At 54.7% G+C, this 25,380-nt stretch overlaps 2 protein-coding genes across 4 annotated transcripts; one reads left to right on the forward strand and one right to left on the reverse strand.

Moving 5' to 3' along the window:
* The first annotated feature begins 1,554 nt into the window (after positions 1–1,554).
* On the forward strand, positions 1,555–10,107 carry HPCA (hippocalcin). 2 transcript variants are annotated; one of them, XM_059136761.1, is made up of 4 exons: positions 1,555–1,638; positions 4,342–4,740; positions 8,932–9,037; positions 9,151–10,107. In XM_059136761.1, exons 2-4 carry the CDS (start codon positions 4,363–4,365, stop codon positions 9,246–9,248), a joined length of 582 nt encoding a protein of 193 aa, XP_058992744.1. In that variant the 5' UTR covers positions 1,555–1,638; positions 4,342–4,362; the 3' UTR covers positions 9,249–10,107. The 2 variants fall into 2 exon arrangements, with proteins under 2 accessions (XP_058992744.1, XP_058992743.1); XM_059136760.1 differs by lacking the exon at positions 1,555–1,638 and adding an exon at positions 1,842–2,067.
* On the reverse strand, positions 10,054–16,374 carry TMEM54 (transmembrane protein 54). 2 transcript variants are annotated; one of them, XM_059136758.1, is made up of 6 exons: positions 16,120–16,369; positions 13,525–13,718; positions 11,322–11,381; positions 10,989–11,177; positions 10,713–10,847; positions 10,054–10,341 (listed from the first exon to the last, which is right to left on the reverse strand). In XM_059136758.1, the coding sequence occupies exons 1-6, from the start codon at positions 16,133–16,135 to the stop codon at positions 10,267–10,269; spliced, it is 669 nt and encodes a 222-aa protein (XP_058992741.1). In that variant the 5' UTR covers positions 16,136–16,369; the 3' UTR covers positions 10,054–10,266. The 2 variants fall into 2 exon arrangements, with proteins under 2 accessions (XP_058992741.1, XP_058992742.1); XM_059136759.1 differs by lacking the exon at positions 10,713–10,847 and having other exon boundaries at positions 16,120–16,374.
* Between the last annotated feature and the right edge of the window lie 9,006 nt (positions 16,375–25,380).

Raw genomic sequence — 25,380 nt, forward strand, 5'->3', positions numbered from 1 at the left:
GAGGGAAAACTGAGGCCTCATGAGGATGGAGAGGAGGATCCAGACCAGGCTGGGAAGATTCTCTGGCTTCAGGCCAGAGAGAGAGAGGAAGGAGGAAGAGTGGGAGGGGAAGCCCAGGCAGAGAATGCAGGGCTATCCTGTCACCTAAACCCAAACAGGGAAAGCTCTCCAGGCCTAGTGGGGAGGATGGCGGGAGCTTGTCACTCCAAGGGCGTGGGGTGGGGCCTGAGTGGCAAGTCTTTCCCTGCCCCCAGGTCTTCAGGCAGGAGGCAGCTGGGTATCACCCACGCATGTCTGGCGTCTCTCACGCCTCCACTGGGGGTCCCAACACCAGAGCCAAGGCACACAGAGGAACTGATGTTCTAGAGGGCCCAACTGCCCCCCCCACACACACACCGCCCCCAGCTCCCCAGCTCTTCCAGCTGAGACCTCCCCATGCTCAAGCCAAAGGACTAAGACTAGATTTGGTCACCTAAACTGCTTGGTCTGGGACCTGGAGGTGGAGCTTTGGATTGAGCCCTGGAGAGCCAGGGCCCTCCCAGCAGCTGTTTCCGAACTGGAAAGAGCTGTCCAGCCAGAAGGTAGATGCTGTGGGCTCACCTTCAAAGGAACCAGACCCATCTCTCTCACCCAGAAGTGACCCCCTGCTCCTACCCTGCCTCCCACTCCTTAAGTCTGTTCTTGGCAACACGCCTGAGTCAGCCTGACCTGAAACTCAGACCCTCACTCTGCTCAAAGCCCCAAGAGCTTCCCATCTCAAAATCTGAAGTCCTTAGAATGGTCCTAAGCACAACCAGGGTCCCAGCCTCTGAACCCCGCCTCAACTTTTCCCCAAAAGTTTATCTAATACATCATAGGATTGACTTGTATATTTTGTCCATTGTTTATTGCCCACTTCTGTAACCCCCCTGCCTAGAACAAAGCTGGGCACAGAAATAGTGCTTGGTGAATGTGCACTGAATGGATGAGGGCATGTGGATTCAAGTCCAAGCCTTCCACTCACCAGCTGTGAGACATGGGAAAAATCATGCAGCCCCTCTCAACCTCAGGTTGCTCATTTGTGAACAGGGGACAATAAGGACCACCTCCTAAAGATAAAGGACAAAATTCAAGTTCAGGATGTGGGGGTTATTGCAGAAGCTGGGGGAGGGAGGATGCAGCCCCCACCCTGGCAGGAGGAGCTGCAATTGGGGGGGGGGGGTGTCAATGACTCCCAAGAAGGGCTGTCCTGTGTACGGCTGAGGTGCCTTCGCACTTCAGAACACTGCCCCCCCCCCCAAGGCTGGAAATGCTTGCTCCCCAGGCCCACATATAACCAGAGGCAGGGGAGGGAGGGGAGTATGGGAGGGGCAATTTAGATCAATGTTGGGAGGTGGGATTCACTCTGAGAGGAATCCGAAGAGGAGATGGGGCGGTGGGCAGGAGATGGGGGCGGGGCTCTGTAAGGCCGAGGAGGGGTAGGGGGCGTGCCTGGCCCCCAGAAGACCTCTGGGACTGGAAGAGTGGGCGCTGCCCCCTCGCGGAAGAGCCCCCAGCTCAGTTAGTTCCCGAGTTAAGGCGCGGGGGCGGGGAGGGTGCCTATCGAACCGCCCAGACTCCGGATTCCACCCGCGGAGCGACCTGCAGCTCCGCGCCCAGGTAGGGATGGGGGAGGAAGGCGGGAGGAGCGGGGGTTGTCCTCGGTTCCGAAAGAGGTCTCTGGGCACTGACCCCTCCCACCCCGACCCCATTTGGGCTACCTGAGTCGAGATGCTGAGATGGAGACCTCTGTCCTCCTACCCCGGCGGGCGCTCCCTCGTGAGGGGGCCAGGGAAGTGAGGGCGTCCCCCTTCCCTCTCCCGGGCAGGGACGGGGGCGGAGTCAAGCGCCCCGCTCCCCCCGCCCCGGGGGCTGGAGGGAAAGGGGAGGAACGGGGACCCCTCCGGGGAGGGGCTCTGGGCGAACGCCGCGGGGCGTCTCCCTGGCAGTCCTTCCCCCCGCCCCCCGCCCGCCCCTCCGGCCGCCTCTGCCGCCGCGCGCCGCAGCAGCGCCGCCTTCCCTGCGCAGTCGGTGTCTCCGCGTCGCTGGGTGAGTGGGGGCCGCTCCGGCCGGGGCTGGGGGATGCGGGGAGGGGGCAGCCCGGAGGGAGGGGTCCCCGTCGAGCCTCTCCAACCCCGCCGCTCCGGCGCCTCCCGGGAAGCCTGAGTCCGGGGGCGCGGGGGAGAAGGGGGCTCCCCAGGGGCAGGAGCGCGGTGCTCTCCAGGGTCCTGACCGCCGAGTGGCCGGCCGGGAGGAGTCGCGTTCCGGCCGCCTCGGAGCGCCCCCTCCAGGAGGGGCCCCGCTCCCGGCGCTCTGAAGCGTGGGCTCCGCGCGAGAGCTGGGGAGAGGTTTGGAAAGGGTCCCCCGGGTGAGTTTCTCAGGTCGAGCTGTGGGTCCTTTCCATCTGGGGGACTAGGGGGTCTTTGCGAAGACGACAGAATCTCTTACCACCTTCGTTTCCAAGTCTCCCAATTGGGAGGGGCAGCACTGAGGGTGGCAGGGAGGAGGGGGCACTGGAAGAGCTCTCCTGCTCAGTGCATCTCTCTGCCCCCGCCCCGATGACCCAGTTCCTTGGACCTTGAGGAGGGGACTAAGGGACACACTCCTCCGCCTCAGCCCCACGCATTTCCTCAGTCCCCTCCCACACACTTGTTCACAGGGTCCTCAGTCTGGGGCAGAAGAGGCTGCTTTGGAAAGGAGGGTCACCAACTTACAAAAACATGCGTGTGACACACTGCTGAGGACACACACAAGTCCCCAAATGGCCATGTATGCACATCGCCCTCTTACTGTGATGGGTGCATACCTAGTCACAGGCACATATATAGACTGAAACACACGAGAGTCAAATGCAATGCAGAAACCAGGGGCATCCATGCATACATGAACACAAGCACTCACACACATGCTCAATACATGCACTCAGAGCTTCGTGCAGATGCACACACAAGGAACCCCCCCCCTCACTCTGTCTCACTCCCAGCACCAAGCTGGGGGGAGGGATTCAGCAGTCTGTGCCCCTCCATCCCTGGCTAGAACTGCCTGGCTGTCTCCTCTCCCTTGCCTTCTCCTCAGCCCCCCACACCCTAACCTCCTACACGAAAAGGTAAGTATTGGGGGAGGGTTGGCTGGCCAAGGCTCTCCCTGGAAAAGAGACCCCCTAGTAGGTCTGAGAAGGGCTGCGGCTCCCTCTCCTGGGACCTGGAAGCACCTCTGGGAAAAGAAAAATGGCAAGGATGCCTGAGGGTCCCACGTGCAGCTGCCCATGTGAGAGGTGTCGGCATGGGAGTTGGCTTGTGATGGCATGTGTGAGACATGTGGGGTCGTGGGCTGCTGTCTTGATGCACAGGGTAGGGGAGCTGTTGTGCCGTGTGTCAGAACATGTGAGTTGTGGAGCTGAGGGAATGCTGTCGTGTGTGGAGACATGGTAACCCATGGGTGACTGTGGGCTGGTATTTGAGTGGCATGGGAGCCGGTGTATGGATTTGCTGAGCTGTGGAGCCTAATATTTGTCAGTGTGTTTTCATCTGTGTATTGTCGTGCATGAGCCTTGTGGCATCTGGGTCTACGTAAATCACTTTTGTTTAACACTTAGCATCATTCCAAGAGCTTCACATGTATTAACACATTTAATCCCCCCAGTAACGAGGTAGGTACTGTTACCCTCACTTTATAGATGGGGCAGAGAGAGTATAAGGAGCTTGTCTAAGGTCACCTGGCTGGTAAAAGGCAGAGCTGGGATTCAAACCCAGGTGGTCTGGCTCTGGTCCCTTGTGGTGGCCTTTGTCAGGACCATGTGTGCAGTCAGTGTCTGGGCTGCAGGTGTATTTTGTAGCAAGCGGGCATACGTGAGGCAGTGAAGGAGCAGGAGGGAGGAGGGAGGATGAGAAAGCCTTTTGCACCTCCCTGGGTAACTCTGGGAGTCGGCTCTGTCACTCCATGCCTGTGCGACCTGAACCAGGTCACTTTGCTTCCTTGAGCCTGCCTTGTCATCTGTAAAGCAGGGCTAATCCCCAGACTTCCCTTGGTGAGGGTGAAATGGTATCCATCTGTGACAGCCCAGTGGCTGGCACTGAGCAGGCCCACAGTAGATGAGTCCCTTCCTCTGCCTCCTGGTCTGTTCCCTGGGAACGTGTAAGGTAGGGGACATGGTGTGGAGCAGGTCACAGAGGCAGGAGGAGGAATCTGGGCCAGCTCCTCTCTTCCCCTGGGTCAGATGAGAGGTTGGGATGGCTGGTGTCTGGGGCCCTTCCTGGAGTGGTGACAAGGGGCCAAGAGGGCCTGACCATTCCTCTCTCCCCCTTGACCCCCTCGGGGACCCAGGTGGGACTTGGCTTGGCGGCCATGGGCAAGCAGAACAGCAAGCTGCGGCCGGAGATGCTGCAGGACCTGCGGGAGAACACGGAGTTCTCCGAGCTGGAGCTTCAGGAGTGGTACAAGGGCTTCCTCAAGGACTGTCCCACAGGCATCCTCAACGTGGATGAGTTCAAGAAGATCTACGCCAACTTCTTCCCCTATGGTGACGCCTCCAAATTCGCCGAGCACGTCTTCCGCACGTTCGACACCAACAGCGATGGCACCATCGACTTCCGGGAGTTCATCATTGCGCTGAGCGTGACCTCGCGTGGCCGACTGGAGCAGAAGCTCATGTGGGCCTTCAGCATGTACGACCTGGATGGCAACGGCTACATCAGCCGTGAGGAGATGCTCGAGATTGTGCAGGTGGGCCCCTGGGCCCCTCAGGATGCCAGGTGCAGGGCCTGGCCGCAGGCACCTGCCATCCCTTTTTATCCTCTCAACGGCCTTCGTGGGTAGGTAGTGGCAGGTGCTACTCTTGTGGCCCATTTGAAAAACCATTAGGAAATAATTTCCAGATTCAAGAAAAGTTGAGAAAACTCCCATATATCCTTTACCCAGATTCACCAATTAACTTTAACCATATTTGCTTTATCATTGTGTGTGTGCGCGTGCGCATGTGTGTAATGTTTTGCCGATGTTCTCAACGTGACCCTCTAACCCTGACTACATCAGGATATATTTCCCAAGAACAGGGACATACTCTTACATAACCCATAATATGATTATCGAAGCCAGGACATTTAATGTAGAAACAACGCTATTATCTAACTTACCATATTCCTATTTTGCCAACCGTCTCCAAATGTCCTTTATAGCCCTTTTTACCCGGGTCCAGGATCACATGTTGCATTTCTTTGTCATGTCTCTTTAGTTGCCTTTAATTTGTAACAGCCTCTCAGCCTTTGTTTTTCAAAACTTGACATTTCTTCAGAGTACAGGCCAGCGATGTTTCATTGATCCTCATTTATACAGGAGAAAATGGATGGTCAGAGAAGTAAAGACATTCACCCAAGGCCACACAGCCCCTGAGTAGACCACCTGGCTCCCCCATCCACTTCCTATCTGGATACCGGCCACCTTTCAACTGACTGAGGGCCCATTAAGAGCCTAGTACTAACTGAGATGTCTATATCCATGGGCTGGTGCCTCCTTTCATTAACTCCACGAGGCTCAGAGAGGTGAAGTAACTTGCTCAAGGTCACACAGCATGTCAGTGGAGTTAAGTTCAAGCTGACCACTGCTCCGAGCTGCCCTTAGAAATGGGTCTGGCTTCCAGTTCTGGAGTTGGCTTCAACTCTTAGATCTCTCATTTGTAAAATGGGGTGATGATACTGACCTCACAGGGAGACTTAAGGACCTGATGTGAATGCCCTTTCTTAGTACAAGTTTAAGTTTAACACATGTCAGCTCTCCCTCAGAAAACTTCCCAAGTGCCTACCCCTTTGGCCTGTCATCGAAGTTCATCAGGGCTCTGACTCTGTTTTATCTATCCAGTTCCTAGTTTACTTTTTGCCTGAGCCTGTGTTTCTTCACCCAAGTGGTGGGGTGTTAGCTCCCTATTTCACCAGACTATTGTAGGTACAGAGTGGGATGGGGGCTCCAGGAGATGGTCCAGCATCTAACTGTTACCCGTAAATGTTAGAAGTTGTCAGTTACTGTTGTCTCCTCTGCTCTACTCTAGCTAGAATGGCCTTTTCATCATCCTTGGGATATGCCCCGAGTAATCCCACTGCACAGCTTTGCACATGCTCTTGCTCCCTTTTCTTTTGCCTCTCTGAAATCTTTCCTTCTGGTCCCTCAGCTCTGCTGCTTCCCCTTCCACCTCATCCAACCTATCCTGGATTTTCGCTTTGGCTTCTCTCTTGCAAAGCGTCTAGCTCATGCTATGCCCTCCCTGTCTATCGTTAGGCGTAAAGCCTTAATGTCTGTCTGTGACCCCCCCATGGGCCAGGCATGAACTCTCTAGCTGTTGGCTAGTGGGACGTTCTGGGGGTCCTGGTGGAAAGGTTGGGGCTGGTGGGGTGATGGAAGATCACTCAAGGGATTGGCTACTAACCAACATGAGGGATTTTCACATTTTACCACTTAGTGTGGTTGCACTGGTAACGACTGGTAAATCTCGGCCCAGCGGGAGGTGCCAAGCCCAAGATGTCAGTCAAGCCAGCCTCATTCCTTGGGCATCCTTAGGATCCCTTCCTGGCTGGCCTCTGCTACCTACATCCTTATTTCCTTTATGGCAGCCATGGGCCCCGAGACGGCTGGTGCAGTCAGAACTCTGCAAACCCCAGTGACTGATTAATTACAAGCCAGTTCCCGTGAAACAACGAGTGCACAGCAATTCCAGACAATTAATTAGGAGGCCCAGGAGAGGCTTGTCATGATTGGAATAGTCACTCTCTAAGTCACTTGCCCATCCTTCTCGGGACCCAGCCCTGTGGTCCAGTGGTGGGCACACTGCAAGGGAAAATGCTGCCTCTTGGCCTCTTGGGGCCCCTACTCCAGTGGGAGAGAACAAGTGTGCAGCAGCCCACGCAGACTAGCTAAATGTGGCATCTGGGAGTCTAGGGGACTGAAAGGCAGGCAAGACCTGAAGATGCGGTGGATGACAAATGATGATACTAGAAGCTTCTGTTTACTGACCACCTACTCTAGCCAGCTACTATCCCAACTATACAAACTGTCTCCTTCAATCCTCGAGGCAGTCCCCATGGGGAAGACATGAATAAACTGAGGCTCACAGAGGTTAAGGACTTGTCTGATATAGTGATGAGTGGAAGCAGGATGCCACTACAGGCACATCTTCCTCCAAAGTCCCAGCTGGTCATTACCAGCCCCTAATTCAGTCTCTGGCATCAACCCCCCTTTCCAAGCCCCCATTTCTTATCTGGAAAGTGGGGATCATGATACCTGCTTTTCAGTGCTGTTGTGAAGTTCAGAAATAATGCGTGTGAAGTATCCGGCGCACAGCAGGTGTTGGGTAAGTGGTAGCTAGGGTTACTGTTCCAGGCGGAAGCTGTCCATCCTGGGAAACCCGAAAGGAGTAGTGGTGTTTGGTTGCGGCAGGATCACCTACCAGGGGAGGCCTGGTGATGGAGAGGTCAGCAAGCACCTTGAGTTCCTGGGGCTGAATGGTATGGACTTGGTAGAAAGAGCAGTGAGAGGTGCCAAAGGCTTTTAAACTTTTAAACAGTGGAGTCCCTGCCAGATGTCAGGCACTGTGATGAGTTCTGAGGATATGGGCACTAGCTAGATGTCCATGATCTTTATCTGTAGGCTGGGGACTAGGAGCAATCTACAAAGGCAAAATTAGTTTCAGAGAGGTGTCCCCAAAGGAAAAGAAAGCCCTGGAGACTCTGGGCCAGCATATGGGTCTTGGCCCAGTGGGGATCAGAGAAGGTCCCCCTAAGGAAGTGCCATGTAAGTTGCCTCCCAAGGAAGAGTGGGAAGCAGCAGAAGGAGCGTGGGGCAGTATCCAGAAGGAGCTGGGTGTACGGTGGGCTTGGAGGGAAGCCTGTGTGATGGGAAGGAGGGGGCGGCCCATTGGGCTGAGGACATGGTGGAGATCTGTGTTCGGAAAGATTTCAGAGGCAGTGCAGGGGACAGACCTGGGATAGCGGAGGGAAGAGACCAGTAGGGAAGCTGAGCTGGATCTAAGGCAAGGGAAGTTTTTGGGATGGGAGAAGGGAGGCTTCTTGGGGGAGGTGTCAGTAGCAGAAAGCTGGAAGGTTGGGGCCATCGGTCTGGTCTTTTGAGTTCTGGGGCGCTGGGACCCACCTATCCCACAGGCCAAGCCCTACGTGCTCTGTGTACATTTAGCACAAATACCCTCCTTCGCGTTGCCTCCAGAGATCCTGCACGTGGCAGCTGCAGTTCTGGGCTCAACTGAGCGCATGCTGTCCCCGCCCCTGGCAGATGCTCACTTGAGTTTATTTGCATAACGTCTCCTCCCGCTCTGAGCCCAGCTGCTCCGGGCCCTCCAGCCCTTGGTGCGTCCCTGCGCCCCCTGCCGGCCACAGAGGCACCGAAGCCCAATGTCACCCACTCCGCCCAGCGCCCCCTGCGGGCCCCCCGAGCGCGGGCCCCCCAGAGCCCCGAAGTTTCAGAAAAGCTGTGCTAAGCCGGTACTTACCCTGGAGCCCGCGGCGCCGGGTGTTCTAGCCCCTTCGCTCTCTGGGCCCTGATATCCTCCAACATCTCTCCTGTCCCCCTGCACGTAGACACCCCCAAATTCTCGGTGCGCACTCAGAGCTTCCCGCCACCGCTCCTTTGTACGTGCAGATTGCTCTGCCAGGAATGCCTTTCCCACCCGGCGCTCCAAGGGAACTTGGTCGGGACCCGCTCCAATAGGCCCCCTCTTTTGGGAAGGCTTCCTAGGTAGTCCTTCCTGAAGCCCCCTCCCCCGCCCTTCCGGTTCTCCGTGACCACCTCTCCACCTCACCCAGGAGGAGCTGCAATCTGCGTGTCTGGGGGCGGTTTGGGATGATAGGGGTGGGGGTGGGGGTGGAGGGTCGGGCAGGCTCCTCTCACTCCCTGCCTCCTCCTCCCGCCCCTCAGGCCATTTACAAGATGGTTTCGTCCGTGATGAAGATGCCGGAGGACGAGTCGACGCCAGAAAAGAGGACCGAGAAAATCTTCCGCCAAATGGACACGAACAACGACGGTGAGGGGGCAGGGGCGGGGCGGGGCGGGTGCCACTCCCCCTTCCTCTCCCGCTGCTCTGCTCTGCCTCCCCTCGCTGCGCGGACCCCCATCACCGCTCCCCTTGCCCCGCAGGCAAGCTGTCCCTGGAGGAATTCATCCGCGGGGCCAAAAGCGACCCGTCCATCGTGCGCCTGCTGCAGTGCGACCCCAGCAGCGCCTCCCAGTTCTGAGCGAGAGGACCCAGGTTCCCCCTCCTCCCTGCCTTCACTGGCCCTCTCCCGGCTATCAGCTTCCTTTCCCTTGTGTCCATCCAGCCTGGGGGTCACACTGGGCACCTCCCCCCCCCCCCCAGGGCCTGCACTGGAGAAGGGAACCCCGCAGTACCCCTAAGGCCCAAGCAAGCAAGCGGTCAGCACTGTCAATCCGAGAGGCAGTATCTCCCTTAGGCAAGGCTTGAGACGCAGGCTCTGGCTGGGTCTGCCTCCCTCGCCCAGACAGAACTTCGACCATTCTCCCCACCACACACACCCCCCCCCCCGCACCCCCACGCCTCCCCTACTCCCACGCAGCCTCAAGCTCCTCCCCCAACCACCGGCAAGCTCCCCAACCCCCACCCCACCCTTGTAGCTCTCAGTCAGGGTGGAGGGGGGAAGTATTCCCAGGCGCGGAGGCTGTCTTCATCTGGAAAGGAAAGAAGGATTCCAGAGGTGGCGGGGGTTTGAGGAAAAGCTTCCTTGAGCCATCCTTTCCTTCAGGAGGGCCTCAACCCTTCCTGTTCCACTGCTCTTATTCTCCTGGAGGCCAGGAAAACCTTGAGGTTCCAGCCTCCCAGCTGTGGGTCCCATGAACCCCCGCTTGCCTTCCAGCACTTGGATGAACACAGACCCACTGATTCCGCTGTGTATGTTTCCTCCCTCAGACACACACACACAGGCCCACGGATGGGCAGGCACCCCCAGAGCTCCAACCACAGCACCCTTGTGGGAAAGCAGCACAGCCCCTCCCATGTCCCTTCCCCGGCTGCATGCATCCACGTGGAGCATCTCTGTTCTTTTTAATAACTTCAGAATAAAGTCTCATTTCAGTGCAGTGGGCTGGGTAGCTGCGGGAGTGGGTGGAAAGCCCCAGCAGGATCCCCGAGTGACCGGCGAGCCCTCTCAGGTCTGCTCCAGAAATCCTGGCCTGGCCACAGTGCAGACTGGGTTGTAGGGCCCTGGTGGTCATGGGGCCTGGACCGGGTATCTGCTCTCAGAGGGTCAGTGGCTCAGAGCTGGTGCAGCTCAGCAGGTCACGGCCTTCCACAGGCTCTGGGCTCTCCTGCCTCTGCGGAGACACAAGAGGGTGCCAGGCTCTGGGTCTGCTCCTCCAGGACACCTAGGGGCTGGTGGGGCTGCGAGGATCTCAGGGGCAAAGGGGCATCACTATTCCCTCCCATGTAAGAGCCAGGCCATACCCTTGGAGGACCCCCAGTTTGAGCCCAGATACCCCCTTCCCCTCAAGATTCATCTTGGCCCTTGGTTGGGGGGAGCCAGGTTTCAGCGCTGTGACCAAGCTGCTCCCTTTTGTCCTGGGGAAAAAAAACTTTTTCCCCACTTCTCAAGGCAAGGGGTAGGGGCAGACCAGCCTGGGCTCCCCAGCAAGGGCTCCCACAAATATGGGGAGTCAGGGCTGATGGAGTGGGTGGCAGGCCTTACCATGTGGTGGCTGCTTTTCCCCCACCAGGGCCTCAGTTCCAGCAGCTGGTGGGCAAGCTGGGCGCAGCGCACAGCAAACACGCTCTCTGTCATGCAGAACACTAGCGAGATGCCCCAGAGGCACAGGCTGGAGCTCTGGGGTGGGGGAGCACAAGGGGCAGGATAGAGGGGGTGTCTCTAAGAATCTACTCCCACCTCTGATGAGCACCTGGGTGTCACCCCCCCCACCCACTCCCTTACCCCCACCCCCTGCCAACCCCAGGCCTAAGCACTCACGTAAATGCGTGTGGGGTCGAAGGGACAGTCAGGCACCAGTACGAGCACTTCAGGGCTTCCAAAAGTACAGGCGGCCAGCAGGGCCCGGCCCTGGGTGGCAAAAGTCACGGCGATCGAGGCCAAGAGGCCCAGAGCACAGGTCAGAGACAGAAGGGTACATGCCACGCTCGAGCTAAACACTGTCCAGCGCTGGATGGGAGAGGCCACTGGTCAACGGATGTCAGGCTTGCCCCCCATGGGGTCAGCCTTGCCCCCTCCAGGCAGGTGAGGCCCTTGGGGGCAGCTGCTGCCCCTGAGCCACCCCTACAGCCCCTCCCAGGAGGAGGCACATACCAGGGGGATGCTGGGGAGGTAGCGGGACAGCACAATGGCTACAATGCCTGAGGTGATGACCTGCAGGGAAGGACAGTAGGCAGGGTGTCAGGGCCACTCTCCACAAAGACTCCACTGACGCCAACTCTGGCCCTCCCAACCCCAGCCCCCCAGCCCAGTTCTGCTTTGGCCCCACTACCTCTGTCTGCACGAAGCCACTGCCTCCTCACAGTCCAGTCCTGAAGAGACATTTCTGGCACCTAGTAACCCCCTGCCTACAACCTTCCATGACTCCCCACGGCTTCTAGTTGTGTATCTCAAACAGGCACCTGTGTCGCCCAGGGCTGCAGGGGCAATGTCACAGGATATATACGACACATCTCCCTGGAGGGGAAAAGATTCTGGAAGAAACTACGTAACTCGACTGGCAAGGAACTAAAACCAAAATTGCTATTTTAACAAGTCAGAAAACTGTGGAGTAGGGGCGCCTAGGGGGGCTCAGTCGGTTAAGCCTCCAACTCGTGGTTTCAGCTCAGGTCTCGATCTCAAGGTCCTGAGTTCAAGCCCTGTTTTGGGCTCCAGGTTAGGTATGGCCCCTACGTAATGGAAAAAAAAAAAAAAAAAAAGGAAATGTTACGGAGTAGAATTCGGTGCACTGGGCCGGTGGGAGTCAGGTGTGTGATAGAGAACCAGCGAGGTCTTTAATTCCCCAAGCAGACACAAGTCAGTGCCCCCGCCTGCTGGGGCCAAGCTCCACGCTGCAGTATGAGCTCACAGAAAGGACACTAGCTTTTGGTGTCAGACGCAAATCCAGTTGGTTTCTTTGTATCAGCAGGGCTCTGGGTGAATCCTCAGTGGTCTCCCCCTCTGCGCAGTAGTGTTGTGGGGAAGCTGGGAGGATTAGCTGAGAATGAGGGCAAAGCCAAAGGGGTGTGGCCCTGGGCCCATCCCTGGTGGATCTCCTGACCCCGGCTCACCTCGCTGCTTTCCCTGACTTCCTTAAGGAGGGCAAGAGGAAGGCAACCAGAGTAGCAACCAGGCCAAGGGACACTGCACACAGCTCTGCAGCCTGGCCCTGTCCCACTGACTGAGGCTGTCCTGCTTGCTGGGACCTGTGATCTCCATTCACCCAAGGCTTGGGGCCAGCAGGCGTTATGACCTTCACTTTGTAGAGGACAGAAGAGGCTTAGAGACAGAAATAAGCCCCTCATCCAGGAGGTGGCAGAGATGGAACTCCAGACTTTGAAATAAGACTGTTGCCCCAAGGCTGCCGCCACCTCTGCCAACAGTGGGAAAGACCTTTCTGACCTTGAGAATACCGGGCTCCTTCATTCCTGAATTCCTCAAACAGGTACTGGCATCCGGGCCTAACCCTGGCCACCATTCGTTGAGCACATCTTACAGACCAAACCTAATGCTGAGTTCCTGCCAAGTCGGCTTTTTCCGGGTCTCCAGAATAGATCTGAACCATTCCCACCTCCACACCTTTGCCTCTGCCATTCTCTGCATTTGGAATGTCATCCCAGCTTCCTCTCCTACTTGCCTGCTTTGGCATGCCTCTCATCTGGGTTATGGTAATTACAGCCTATCTTTGAACTCCTACTCATCCATCAATACCCAACTCTGGGGCCTCCACCTCTGGGATCCCTCCTGGACCCTCCTAAGCTGAGCTGATGCTCCTTCCTTTTGCCCAGCACTGCCTTCGCTACTTCCCTTCTTTTCTTTTTCTTTTTTTTTTTTTTTTAAGATTTTATTTATTTATTTGACAGACAGAGATCACCAGTAGGCAGAGAGGCAGGCAGAGAGAGAGGAGGAAGCAGGCTCCCTGCTGAGCAGAGAGCCTGATGCAGGGCTTGATCCCAGGATCCTGAGATCATGACCTGAGCTGAAGGCAGAAGCTTTAACCCACTGAGCTACCCAGGTGCCCCCAATACTTTCCTCTTGTCACGTTAATCCTAGCTCACAGTAGAGAGCACGGAACAGGTGTCGGCTACTCATTAATTCTCACTGGGACCCTCTAAGTAGACACTGTTCCCTCCCCCATGTTATAGACAAGGCAGCTGAGGCAGAGAGGCTGAGAGCCTTGACCAGTGGCTAAGGTGCAGAGCAGAAGGCGTGGGGCCCTCCACTTGCTCCCAACCCCAGGCTCAGGGTGGGGACTCACCAAAGGCCTTTCAAACCCTCGGTCCCCCCTCTCGCCAGTCCCCCTCCCGGCCAGCCATACCACAATGGCAGACGTGACAGACAGGATGTTGACCACGCAGTACTGCAGGGCCACCGCGTCATGGGGACTAGCCACGTAGCGCAGCACAGTGCCGTGGAGGAGGGCGGCTGCGATGAAGCTCACATGGCCCAGCACCACCAGCACCAGCCCTGTCTTCATCAGCACCCTCCGGAAGTCACCCACACTCAGGCCACCTGTGGACGACAGCCATGTTAGGGTCGGGGAGTGGGGACACAGCCTCTGGAGGAGAAGAAGACCGACTCCCTGGCAGGAGTAATGGATGCTGGGCTCTAAGTCCGTTTCTGTATGACTCGGGGTCATTAACTTGTCTTGAGACTCAGTTCCTCATCCGGAAAAGAGATCACAATGCCTTCCTAAGAGTCTCCCAAACTCCAAAGCTGGAAAAGCACACCAGGTGGTATTTAGTAAAGCGTCACAGTCCACATGAGTGCTCAAGGTACCAAGGGGCAGGGCCATGGCTTGAACCCGGGTCTCTAGCTCCAGATCCATGATCTTTCCGCCAAGCTCCCCAGTCACTGATTTAGTCACTCAGGAGTTTTTACACAAATATTCACTGAATGCCTGCTCTGGGCCATGCCCTTTATAAAGCACCCCGGTGAGTTTGACAGTCACGGTCCTAGCCCAAGGAACCCCTAGTTTGTGGAGCAGGAACCGGGTCCTGCTCGGGATTTGCTTCGGAACACAGAGATGGGCCCACAGCAGAGAATGAATTCACAATGGCTGAACTGACTTGGGGCAAAAAGCTCAAGCCTCTGGGTATCCACTTCCTCATCTTTAAAATGGGAAGAATAACTGCATTCTCACAGTGGAGAAGGAGGGTCCCACCAGGAGACAGGAAGTGGGGGAAGGAGAGAAGGTGGCTGGGACATACCGTGCAGGTCCTGAGAAAAGCAAGCTCTTGGTGCAGGGGCACCGGACAGGGACAAGGCAGGTGGCGGAGGCTGGGGTCAAAGAACACCAGAGAGGCATATGCAAATTCCTTCTGAGTGGCCAAGTGGCTGCGCAGGCCCTATTTGCACACCCCAGGAATAGAGAACCCTCTTTCTTGGGCAGCTCAGGCTGTTCCATATCTGTCCTTTGGAATGTCCTTTATGGGTGCCGGCTTTGTCCCCGAGGCCACACACCACGCTAGCCCCCTGGCCCTGTCTGCTTCCCCATTCCAGCCAGCTCGGGGAGACTGGGAGACTGGCCAGGCGCCTGAACTAAGCAACCCCCTTCTTTGCTTAGCTCTTCGCAGTGGGACCGGAGTCCCTTCTTAGACCTCAGTCTCCCCAGCTGTGGCAGAGAGGATTGGATCATATTTTGTATATTAGCCCTGTAGCTAAAAGAGATAAAATAAAAAGAGAGAGAGAGAGAGAGGAGAGAGAAAGGAAGAAAATAAGGAAGAGGGTGGGGGGAAGGGCGGGAAGAGGGATCATTAGTTGGGGGCCCTGGGCCAAGAGGCAGTCCTTAGGGAGCAGGGAGGGTAGGGCCCGGCTCACAGCCCTTCTGTGTGACCTTGCCATATATAAAATGGGGAGGGGCTGGCCTAGCTGTCTCTGAGAGCCCTGGAGCCTGCAGGGCCCTCTGGAGCTGGACCAGGTCTGGGAGCAGAGGGTGGATGATGGGCTTGACCAGCACGGTGGAACTGGAATGCCGCTGTGGAGATTAGCTGCCAGCCGAACAGGAAGCTTCATCCCAGGGGCCTGACCCACCTCACTCCATCCACCCACCTACCTGGCAGCCCAGACAGCACCTGGCTCAGGGCTGGGCTCATGAACAACAACAACATCCTAGGACCCAGACTCCTGTCAAACCGGAGACACGGTGCCAGTGCGGGGCTCTGCCGGGAGCCCTGGACGCAGTCTCAGGGCAGTCTTGGGCTTTCTGTTTCCAAGTGACCATTTTTAGAGTACTGAGCAATGTGGCTGACACAGTGGGAAGCACTTTACTCCTGGGAGTTCACTTCCTTCTCACAGCAGTCCTAGGCGGTTGTGTTATCGTCCCCATTTTACAGATGAGGAGACTGAGGTTCACAGAGAGTGCGCGGGGGGAGTCCCCAGGTCCATCTGATGCCCCAAATCAGCATCAGTGTGGGTAGAGGGTGAGGGGAGAGGCACATCGGCCCCACTCTGTCTGGCTCCTGTTTCCTAAACGCCCTTCCATCCCCACCTGGCAGGAGGAGCAGAGGTTTGAAAGTGGGAGCCTTTTGCAAGGCTCAGGAGGGGAAAGGGCAGGGAGCCTCGGGGTCAGAACTCTCTGGGCCCTGCATCTCTATCCCTCCGCTCTCCCTCGTGCTCTCTGGGCGCGGGGCAAGCTGCTCCCTCCTCCAGGGACTCTCCTCCTCCCGCCTGGGGATCCTTGCTCCGCAGGAAAGAGGGGGCGAGGGGCGGAGGCGCTACTCCACCTCTAGAAGAAACCAGCAGCCCTCCTCTCTCCTCCTTCCTGCTGGGGAAACTGAGGCCGAGAGCGGCAAGCGACCCGCAGGGAAGGCGGCGCGGACCCCGGGGTTCCGGGCTCCGGCCGCAGCGCTCCGCCCCCCCGGGAGGATCCGGGGCGGCGGGGGGCCTCGCGGGCCGTCCCGCCGCGGCTCACCCAGGCGCAGACACATCTCGGCTCCCGCGCGGGCTCTCCGCGGCCGCTTCAGCGGCGCTCCGGGTGCCGTGGCCGGCGGGGCCCCGCTCGCATCCCGGTCCGCAGCCTCCGCGCCAGCCCGCCGCCCGCGCCGCCCGCGCTGCCCGCGCCACGCCTCCGTCCGGCCCGGAGCCGCGGGCTGGCCGGCGCCCGGCCTCCCTTCCCGTCACCCCCCGGGCGGCCCAGCCCCGGGAGGGCCCTGGCGGCTCCTTTGCATCCCGGGCCGGTCGGACCTGCTGGGCAGCCCTTCCCGGCCCGCCCGGCTGAGTCACGGCGCTGGCCCCACCCACCGGGCCGCCGGCGTCTCCCCCTACCCCCGAGCCCACCCCTCGGCAGTGGTTCCATTGCACAGATGACCACTGAGGCTCCGAGGAGGTGCTGTCCTCCGAATGGGGGCCGGGTGCGTGTGGGCTGCGGCTGTCGTGACCCGGTGGGCCGGGGCAGCCCCAGCGTGAAGGTTGAGAATCTCCTTTGTAGAAGACGGGGAGCGGCAGCCGGGGCGGTGTGAGAGCGCTGCTTGGGGAACTAGAGTCTGCCCCCGACTGACTGTGTGACCTCAGGCAAATCACCTTCCCTCCCTGAAGCTTAGTTTTACCAGTCCTGGGAGGCTTCGGTCCTCCACGCGGAGCAAGGCGCTTTATTTCTCTGTCTCGGGGATGGGAGTGGGGGTTCTCTGTTCTCTCACTGAAAAATCAGGGATAACAATTGCTGTCCTTTAAGGCCGTGAGACAAAAGGAGATACAGAAAAAAATGAGTTAAGAAAACACTTAGGAAATTCTCTAGAGTACCTTCAAAGACCAAGTGTAGACCTTGCAGAAACACACAGTGGGGGCTTTACTTATCCTGGTTGTTGGTTAATGAGCCGCTTTACTGGGCTAGGATGGACCCTGCCCTCCCCTGTTTCCTCCTCCTATCTAGAAGAGGACCCACCCAAGAGCACCCAGCCGGAAGTGATGGCTAAGGGGGACCCCAGATTCCCATTCAGGTCTCTGTGCCCACCTGCCCGGGGATGGCCATGCTGTGGCTGCCTCTCTGGGCTTTCTTAGCCCCTGGAGCAGGCCTCTGGGAGGCCCTCTCCTGGTATCCAGGCAGCATGAGTTCCTGGTCTGCATCCCTACCCCACTGGGCAGCGCCTTAAGGGCAGGGGCTGGCTTGCTGCGTGGAGCACCAGATGTCCACTGAATGTCCACTGAATGTGTCCCCTCCTGCACACCCGTACTGGTGCCAGCCATGTGCCCTGTGTGTCAGACACCTGGTCAGCACACAGAGCTAAAGGTGTGAGTGTGGCCATCTGACACTGGGGCTGGGGAGCCCCCTTGGGTGTTGGCCACAGTGGGGCAGGCTGGTCTGATAACCCCCAGCAGACAGGCTTCCCCCGCAGGCTTCTGCGGTTTGAAGGGAGACCATGCCCAGCAGGGGCAGTGTAGGGAGAGAGGCTCTCAGGGTGGGAGACAAGAAACCCTTGCGCTGACCCCTCCCAGGCTGGCATTTGGATTTTTATGTCCTCAGAGGCAACCTTTTTGCAGGGCGGCTGGGCGGTACTTACCCGCATTGAAGGGGTCAAACACTTGTATCTGCTACCCAGCAGTTCAATTTCTAGGTCTTCATCTTACACACCAGAAAGTGCAAAAGACGGGCATGCCTTTAATGATGGTTATGGACGAGCCGTTCCTAACAGCAAGCAAAGCACCAAAGTGACAGCCGAGGGAGGGGGTGGCCCCCAAGGAGAGGGAGGGAAAGATTTGGCTGTTTTATCCGGGGCTATACTGTAGGAGTCTACAGTGCATCTTGATTCATGTCTTGCTTTTGTTACAAAGAGAGCAAGAAAAGTCCCCCTCATTGCCACCGCCCTGCCCCACTCCACCAACAACTGTCTGCGGACACAGGCTACCTCCCAGGGACCGCGCTGGACAGCCCATCCGTCCCTGCAAAGCGGATGCCAGATTTCCTGTACCTGAGCGTGTGGACTGTGCAGTCGTGTCAGGCAGTTCCCTGGACACTGAGACCATCTGGGCCTTCTGGGAGTTAGGCTGGGGACCCAGGCCTCTTCAAGGTCTCTGCTTTCAGATGCATACAGGAGGGTTCTCTCTTTCCACCCTTGGAACAATACTGAGCTCAAGGTTATTACCCTGTTTTAAAGAGGAGAAAATCGAGGCCCAGACAGGTAAAAGGCTTTTCAGAGATGACACAGCAGGGACATCTGGGTGGCTCAGTTGGTTAAGCAGTTAAGGTCTGCCTTCGGCTCAGGTCATGATGCCAAAGTCCTGGGATCGAGCCTCACATCAGGATCCTTGCTCAGCGGGGAGCCTGCTTCTCCCTTCGCCAGCTTTTTTCCCTGCTTGTGCTCTCTCTCTCCAATAAATAAATAAATAAAATCTTAAAAAAAAAAAAAAAGATCACATAGTGTGTGTCAGTGGTAGGGCTGAGTCTTGTGTACTTGTGAAGACTCTTGAGTGGGGGAGGGGACCGTGGGGGAGGAAAAGGAGCACCAGCCTCTAGGGGTGGGTCTGCTGGCCGAGACCTCTGAGAAGGGTGAATTGCCCATCTGTTTCTTCCCAGTTTCCCATGCCCCAGCCTTAGTTGCCTGAAGTTATTTCCATTTTCTTCCTTATTGCTAAGTGGCCAAAGTCCAAGCCACCCAGCGTTCCTTGCTTCTACCCCACCCTTCCGTGCACTGGCCTGGGCTTCGGAGAAGAAACCTGGGCCAAGCTCTGGTCCTCTACCAATTCACTGTGACATCAGTGCAGCTCTCTGCCTTTCTCAGGCCTCAGTCTCCCCACCTGTCAAACGGGGATAATGATTGCCTCCCTGCCTCCTAGATCTCTGAGGTGCAAATGACTTGTGAGACATGAGAGCACGTAGAAACCTGGCCAGAGAAATAAAAGTAGTAACTCCCCCTCTTTCTGGAACAGTTAACGGCCAGGGGTGGCCCAGCACTGAAGGCTGGGGCTTCTAGGGTGCCCCGCCTCCCTGCTGAGCCACTCCACTGGAGAGGGCTTCAGTCCCGTCCGCTCCTCCCCCCCACCCCCGTTACTCCCCACAACCCCATTACTGGAACACTTCCCCATGTAAATGAAACACTCAGGCACAAACCTACCGTCTGTTTGACGTGTGCGTATACACGTGCGCAATTCTACCATAGGTGTCTGTACATGTGTGCGAAACACAGAAACCTACTGATCCTGCTTGTCTGAGGGGAGGAGGGCCTCACAGGGGACTGGGGGATGTTTACAATGACGGATTCTAGATGCTGTGAACGGGGGCGTTTGTTATTTGAATTTTTCCCCCCTATCTTTTACATTTCTACAAAAAAAAAAAAAATCATTGCAGGAAACTTGGAGGAAATCGCAGGAAAGTGTAAAGAAGAAATCTGAATGACCCACAGTCCTCCCTGCCCTCACAGACAAGACACACTCACACGTAGGAGGGTTTTCTCCTGTGCACCTAGGTCAGTTTCTCCCCCTCTGAGACTCCTGGCCCCTGGTTCTGCTCTCCCAGCCCTTCTCATCGCCCTGGCCTCTTGCTTTCCTGGTCACCCCCCACCATCCAGCAGGGACTTGGGTTTCAGAATTTCTGTCAGGTGATCTGTCCTACTGCTCTGATCATCCATGTAAATGACCCTCTGACACGCTTCTTTGACCTCCTCAGTGACCTTCATCGGGACCCCATTGTGTTCTCTGGGGCCACGCCTTAAATGGGCCCCTCTGGAACCCCAACCTCAAGGGTCCCGCCAGGGCCCCTCCTGCAGCTTTGCGGGTCTTCCGCCTCCCAGTGCTTCAACCCCTGACTTCACAGAGACCACTGGCTCATTCTCTTTCCTTCTGTTCAGTCAGCCCCTCCTGGCCGCTTGTCTGGTGAGCCCGCCCCACAAGGCTGAGCCTCTGAAGGTGGCTGGGGTGACGCCTCGACTTGAACCTAGGGAGGAGAGGGGAGATTTGAGAAGTGTGATGGGTGTGCCCATTCACATTTGAAAAACACTATTTCAAAGCCACTCAGCAGCTTTCTCCTCCTCCCAGGCAGGCCTTGGGGCTCCACGTGGACCTCACGCCCTTTCTAATTCTCCCCCTTTTAGCTAATGCTCCCCACCAGCCCGGAAACACACCCGAGTCTCTTCTATCCACATCCCCTCGACTCCCTTTACATTTCTGGGTACTTCTTTTTCATGTCCTTTCCCTTCCCCTCCAAACTTCTGGAATGAATTATCCTGTGCTGCCTCCATCTTCTCAACCACCCCTCCCCCTCCCCCACTGCACTGTGGCTCCGGAAGAGCCCGGTCCAGCCCCCCAGCACCTTCTAACTCCGTGAATCCAAGGGAAGAGGTTCAGCGTGGGGCTGGTCGTGGTTAGCCGCTCCCCCTGCACGCAGGACACTGGTTCCCCTTGCTTGTTCTTTCTCAGTCTCCTTTGGGCACGTTTTCTTTTCTTTTTTCTTTTTTACTTTATTTTATTCTAATCCTGGTATAGTTAACACACGGTGTTCTTTTAGTTTCAGATGAACAATATAGTGATTCAGCATTTCTGTACGTTATTCAGTGTTTGTCAAGGTAAGTGTCCTCTTAATCTCCCCCCCACCCCATTTCCCCTATGACCCCCCCCACCTCCCCTCTGGACACCGCTGGTTTGTTCTCTGCCCAGATGTTTTGGGAACATCTGGGTGGCTCAGTCCTTTAAGTGGTTAAACGGCTGCCTTGGGCTCAGGTCATGATCCCAGGGGCTCCTTGCTCAGCGGGGAGCCTGCTTCTCCCTCCGCCTGCTGCTCCCCCTGCTTGTGCTCTCTCTGCTGTCCCTCTGACAAATAAATAAATAAAATCTTTGAAAGAAAAAAAGAGTCTGTTTTGGTTGGTCTCTTTTTTTTTCTTTGTTCCTTTGTTTTGTTTCTTGAATTCCACATATGAGTGGTACCACCCACTATTTGTCTTTCTCGGACTGGCTGGTTTCACTTAGCACTATACTCTCTAGATCCATCCTTTTTTTTTTTTTTTTTTTTAAGATTTCATTTATTTATTTGACAGAGAGAGAGAGATCACAAGTAGGCAGAGAGGCAAGCAGAGAGCGAGCGGGGGAAGCAGGCTGCCTGCTGAGCAGGGAGCCGGATGCAGGGGCCAATCCCAGGACCCTGAGATCATGACCTGAGCCGAAGGCAGAGGCTTAACCCTCTGAGCCACCCAGGCACCACTATTTCTTTTTTTAAATATTTATTTATTTATTTATTTATTTGAGAGAGAGAGAGAGCGCGCGCTCAGGGGGAGAGCAGAGGGTGAGGAAGATAATCTCTAATAGACTTGCGGCCGAGTGCAGAGCTGATGCAGGTCTTGATCTCAGACCCCCGAGATCATGACCTGAGCTGAAATCAAGAGTGGGTCACTTAACCGACGGAGCCACCCAAGGGCCCTATGCTCTACCTTGAAATATTAGTAATCTTTTGTATCCTTTCTGCTTCCTATATTGTTCCCGTTGGCTGGTTCATGTCATCTCTTGGCTCTCCTTTTATATGACAATTCTCAAATCACTGCAGCCGGCCTACGGTCCTCTGAGCATTAGACCCAAATATCCAGTCTCCTGCCCTTTCTTCCGGGTGTCCCAGTCATCTCAAGCTCAGCATGCCCTAGCTGATATTCCCTCTTTTCTCCCAGACGGCTCCTGGAGTATTTTCTTTCTTTCTTTTTTCTTTTTTTAAGATTTTATTTATTTATTTGACAGAGATCACAAGTAGGCAGAGACGCAGGCAGAGAGAGAGGGAGGAAAGCAGGCTCCCTGCCAAGCAGAGAGCCCGATATGGGACTCGATCCCAGGACCCTGAGATCATGACCCCAGCCGAAGGCAGAGGCCCAACCCACTGAGCCACCCAGGCGCCCTCCTGGAGTATTTTCTTAGTATCACCGTGTACCCAAGACAAAAACCTGGGGGTCGTTCTTTACACTTTTCTGTTTCTACACAGAGTCAATCATCAAGTCCTGCTGAGTTAGCTCCTAATGATTCTGTGACAAGTGCTGTCCTCTTGGCCCCTGCTACTACCGCCCTTGTTCATGTGGCATCTCCTGTGGCCCCCACTTGTTTTTCCACACACTCCTGAGTCATCTTCCCGAAGTATAAACCAGATTATGGCACTCTTCTGCTTAAAATCAGTAACATAAAGAAAATTGAAAAGACATCAATAAATGACGAGCCATTCTGGTGTCGTGGATCGTAAGACTTAATATAGTTAGGACGGCCGTTCTCCCCAGTGATCTACAGATTTGTTGCAATCCCTATCAGAATCCAAGCTCCCCCTGCCCTTGTTTTGCAGAAATTGACAAGAGGATCCTAAAATTCGTACGGAAATGCAAAAGATCCAAAATAGCCACAACAATCTTGAAAAAGAAGTAAGTAGTTGGAAGGTTCATACTTTGCAATTTCAAAATATACTACAAAGCTACGGTAATCCAGACAACGTGATACTGGGCATAAGGGTAGACATATAGGTCAATATTTGAGATTTGAGAGTAAAAACTTATATAAAGAAATAAATAAACCAGAAATAAAAATACACAGGTGGTCAATTTTTTTTTTTTTTTGACAAGGGCACCAAGGTGATATAAAGAAGAAAGAGTGGGGCACCTGGGTGGCTTGGTTGGTTAAGCACCTGACTCTTGATCTCAACTCGGGTCTTGATCTCAGGGTTGTGAGTTCAAGTCTGGCATTGGGTTCCATGCTGGATGTGGAGCCTACTAAAAAAAAAAAAATTCAGTGCTTCTTAAAGTGTGGTCTCCAAACCCCTGAGCATCCCCAAGAACATTTTAGAGGTTCCGTGAAGTCAAAATTATGTTCCTAATAATACTAAGATGTTATTTTTGCCCTTTTTGGTGGTGAGAAAGCCATGGCAGTTAGAACAGCTGGCCCCTTCAGGTAAAGTGAGGCATGGCTGCAGGTACACTTGTGGTCATTGTAATCCTTCCTCCCCTGGCTGCACAACAAAGGAAATAAATAAAGCAGTTTTGCTGAAGAATGACTTGATAAGGGACACTTGGGTGGGTTACTTGATCAAGTGTCTGCCTTTAGCTTAAGGTCATGATCCCAGGGTCCTGGCATCTAGCCACTCATTGGAGTCCTTGCTCAATGGGGTGCCTGCTTCTTTCTCTCCTTCTGATGCTCCCCCTGTTTGTGCTCGCTCTCTCAGTCTCAAATAAATAAATAAAATCTTGGGCGCCTGGGTGGCTCAGTTGGTTAAGCAACTGCCTTCAGCTCAGGTCATGATCCTGGAGTCCTGGAATCGAGTCCTACTGCTTCTCCCGCTGACCTTTCTCCACTTATGCTCTCTCTCTCTCATTCTCTCTCTCTCCCAAATAAATAAATAAAATCTTTAAAAATAAATAAATAAATAAATAAAATCTTAAAAAAAAAAACAAAACATTTTGACACAGTGGGAAGAGTTCTGCTAGATGCCTAAGGACCGTGGTTTTCCCAGGAAAAGCACTTGTAATATTTGAGCAGCAAGCTGAACTAGCTGCTCGTTGCAAATTTGACACCATTTCTACCCGAAAGAAGGATGGAAAGACACACCTTGATTATGCAAATCTGTATCTATAGTTATATATATATATATATTTTTTTTTGGTGGACATTTTCTCTAAAAGAAGTGAGCTGATCGATTCAAGGGGGAAAATTGACAATATTTGCTGTTAATAATAAAATTTCAGGGTGCCTGGGTGGCTCAGTGGGTTAGGCCGCTGCCTTCGGCTCAGGTCATGATCTCAGGGTCCTGGGATCGAGTCCCGCATCGGGCTCTCTGCTCGGCAGGGAGCCTGCTTCCTCCTCTCTCTCTCTGCCTGCTTCTCTGCCTACTTGTGATCTCTCTCTGTCAAGTAAATAAATAAAATCTTTAAAAAATAATAATAAAAATAATAATAAAATTTCAGTTTTTGAGTGAAAATCAGCCTTTGGGAATATTTGTATCCACCCCTGTGAGCTTAATAGCTTCCTAACACTTAAAGACTTTGATAAGATCAACAGTGACATTAACAAATACGACTTTTAAAAATATTGTATAATAACATGTGGACATTTGGAAGATCTGTGGAGAAGAGCTCACTGAACCCTATGTTCCAAGTGTTACAAAATCATTCCTAGATAAAAGATGCATTCAAGGGTGCCTGGGTGGCTCAGTGGGTTAAAGCCTCTCCCTTCGGCTCAGGTCATGATCTCCGGGTCCTGGGATCGGCCCTGCTCAGTGGGGAGCCTGCTTCCTCCATCCCCCACCCCCGCGCCTGCGTCTCTGCCTACTTGTGATCTCTTGTCTGTTAAATAAATAAATAAAATCTTAAAAAAAAAAAAAAGATGCATTCAAAGTGGAAGATGGACCAATGTATTTTAATTTAATGAAAGATTGACTGGTTTCAGGTTCCACCCTGAAACTAAATTTTACAGAACTATCATGTGTTAAGTTTTGATAGAATATCAAAAAGAAATATCCATAGACTTCCCCAGCAGGGGAAAAGCATGATCATGCAGGTGCGTTTCCCAGTTCTAGACCCACCCATCGCACTCTGGGTGTTGCTGACCTTTTTCATTTCCTCAAATGTGGGAGACTTGGTTACATGATTTATGGTAGTGGGGACTGTGTTCGTTTTCTTCTCTTAAAAAAAAGAAAAAAAGAGGAATCTCCACAGTTATCTGAATAGGCTTTTAAAAATAATCCTCCTTTTTCCATTTTTATATCTGTATGAGGCTGAATTTTGTTCAGATACTTCAACTAAAACAACATATCTCAACAGATTGAATAAAGAAGCAGATACGGGAGTCTAGCTGCCTTTTATGAAACCAGACTTTTTTTTTTTTAAAGATCTTATTTGTTTATTTGACAGACAGAGATCACAGGCAGACAGGCAGGCAGAGAGAGAGAGGAGGAAGCAGGCTCCCTGCTGAGCAGAAAGCCCTATGCTGGGCTCAATCCCAAGACCCTGGGATCATGACCTGAGAGACCCCAAGACCCTGGGATCATGACCTGAGCCGAAGGCGGAGGTTTAACCCACTGAGCCACCCAGACACCCCTATTTTTATGGTTTTTAAAAAAGTTTTTATTTACCTATTTGTTAGAGAGGGCGAGGGAGAGCACAAGCAGGGGGAGCGGTAGGCAGAGGGAGAAGCAGACTCCCCACTGAGCAGGGATCCTCCGACCCTGGGTTCATGACCTGAGCCAAAGGCAGGCACTTAACCCACTAAGCCACCCAGGTGTCTCTAAAACTCT

This window comes from Mustela lutreola, chromosome 10 (genome assembly GCF_030435805.1).
Source record: "Mustela lutreola isolate mMusLut2 chromosome 10, mMusLut2.pri, whole genome shotgun sequence".
NCBI lineage: Eukaryota > Metazoa > Chordata > Mammalia > Carnivora > Mustelidae > Mustela > Mustela lutreola.

What these genes read in the sequence shown, in the direction of transcription:
- HPCA (XM_059136761.1), top strand. Translation starts at nt 4,363, where the DNA reads ATGGGCAAGCAGAACAGCAAGCTGCGGCCGGAGATGCTGCAGGACCTG. An exon ending in AGATGCTCGAGATTGTGCAG is followed by an intron (nt 4,741 to 8,931) that starts GTGGGCCCCTGG and finishes CCCGCCCCTCAG; the next exon opens with GCCATTTACAAGATGGTTTC. An exon ending in AATGGACACGAACAACGACG is followed by an intron (nt 9,038 to 9,150) that starts GTGAGGGGGCAG and finishes CTTGCCCCGCAG; the next exon opens with GCAAGCTGTCCCTGGAGGAA.
- TMEM54 (XM_059136758.1), bottom strand. An exon ending in CTGTCACGTCTGCCATTGTG is followed by an intron (nt 11,382 to 13,524) that starts GTATGGCTGGCC and finishes CCTTCCCTGCAG; the next exon opens with GTCATCACCTCAGGCATTGT. An exon ending in ACCTCCCCAGCATCCCCCTG is followed by an intron (nt 11,178 to 11,321) that starts GTATGTGCCTCC and finishes TCTCCCATCCAG; the next exon opens with CGCTGGACAGTGTTTAGCTC.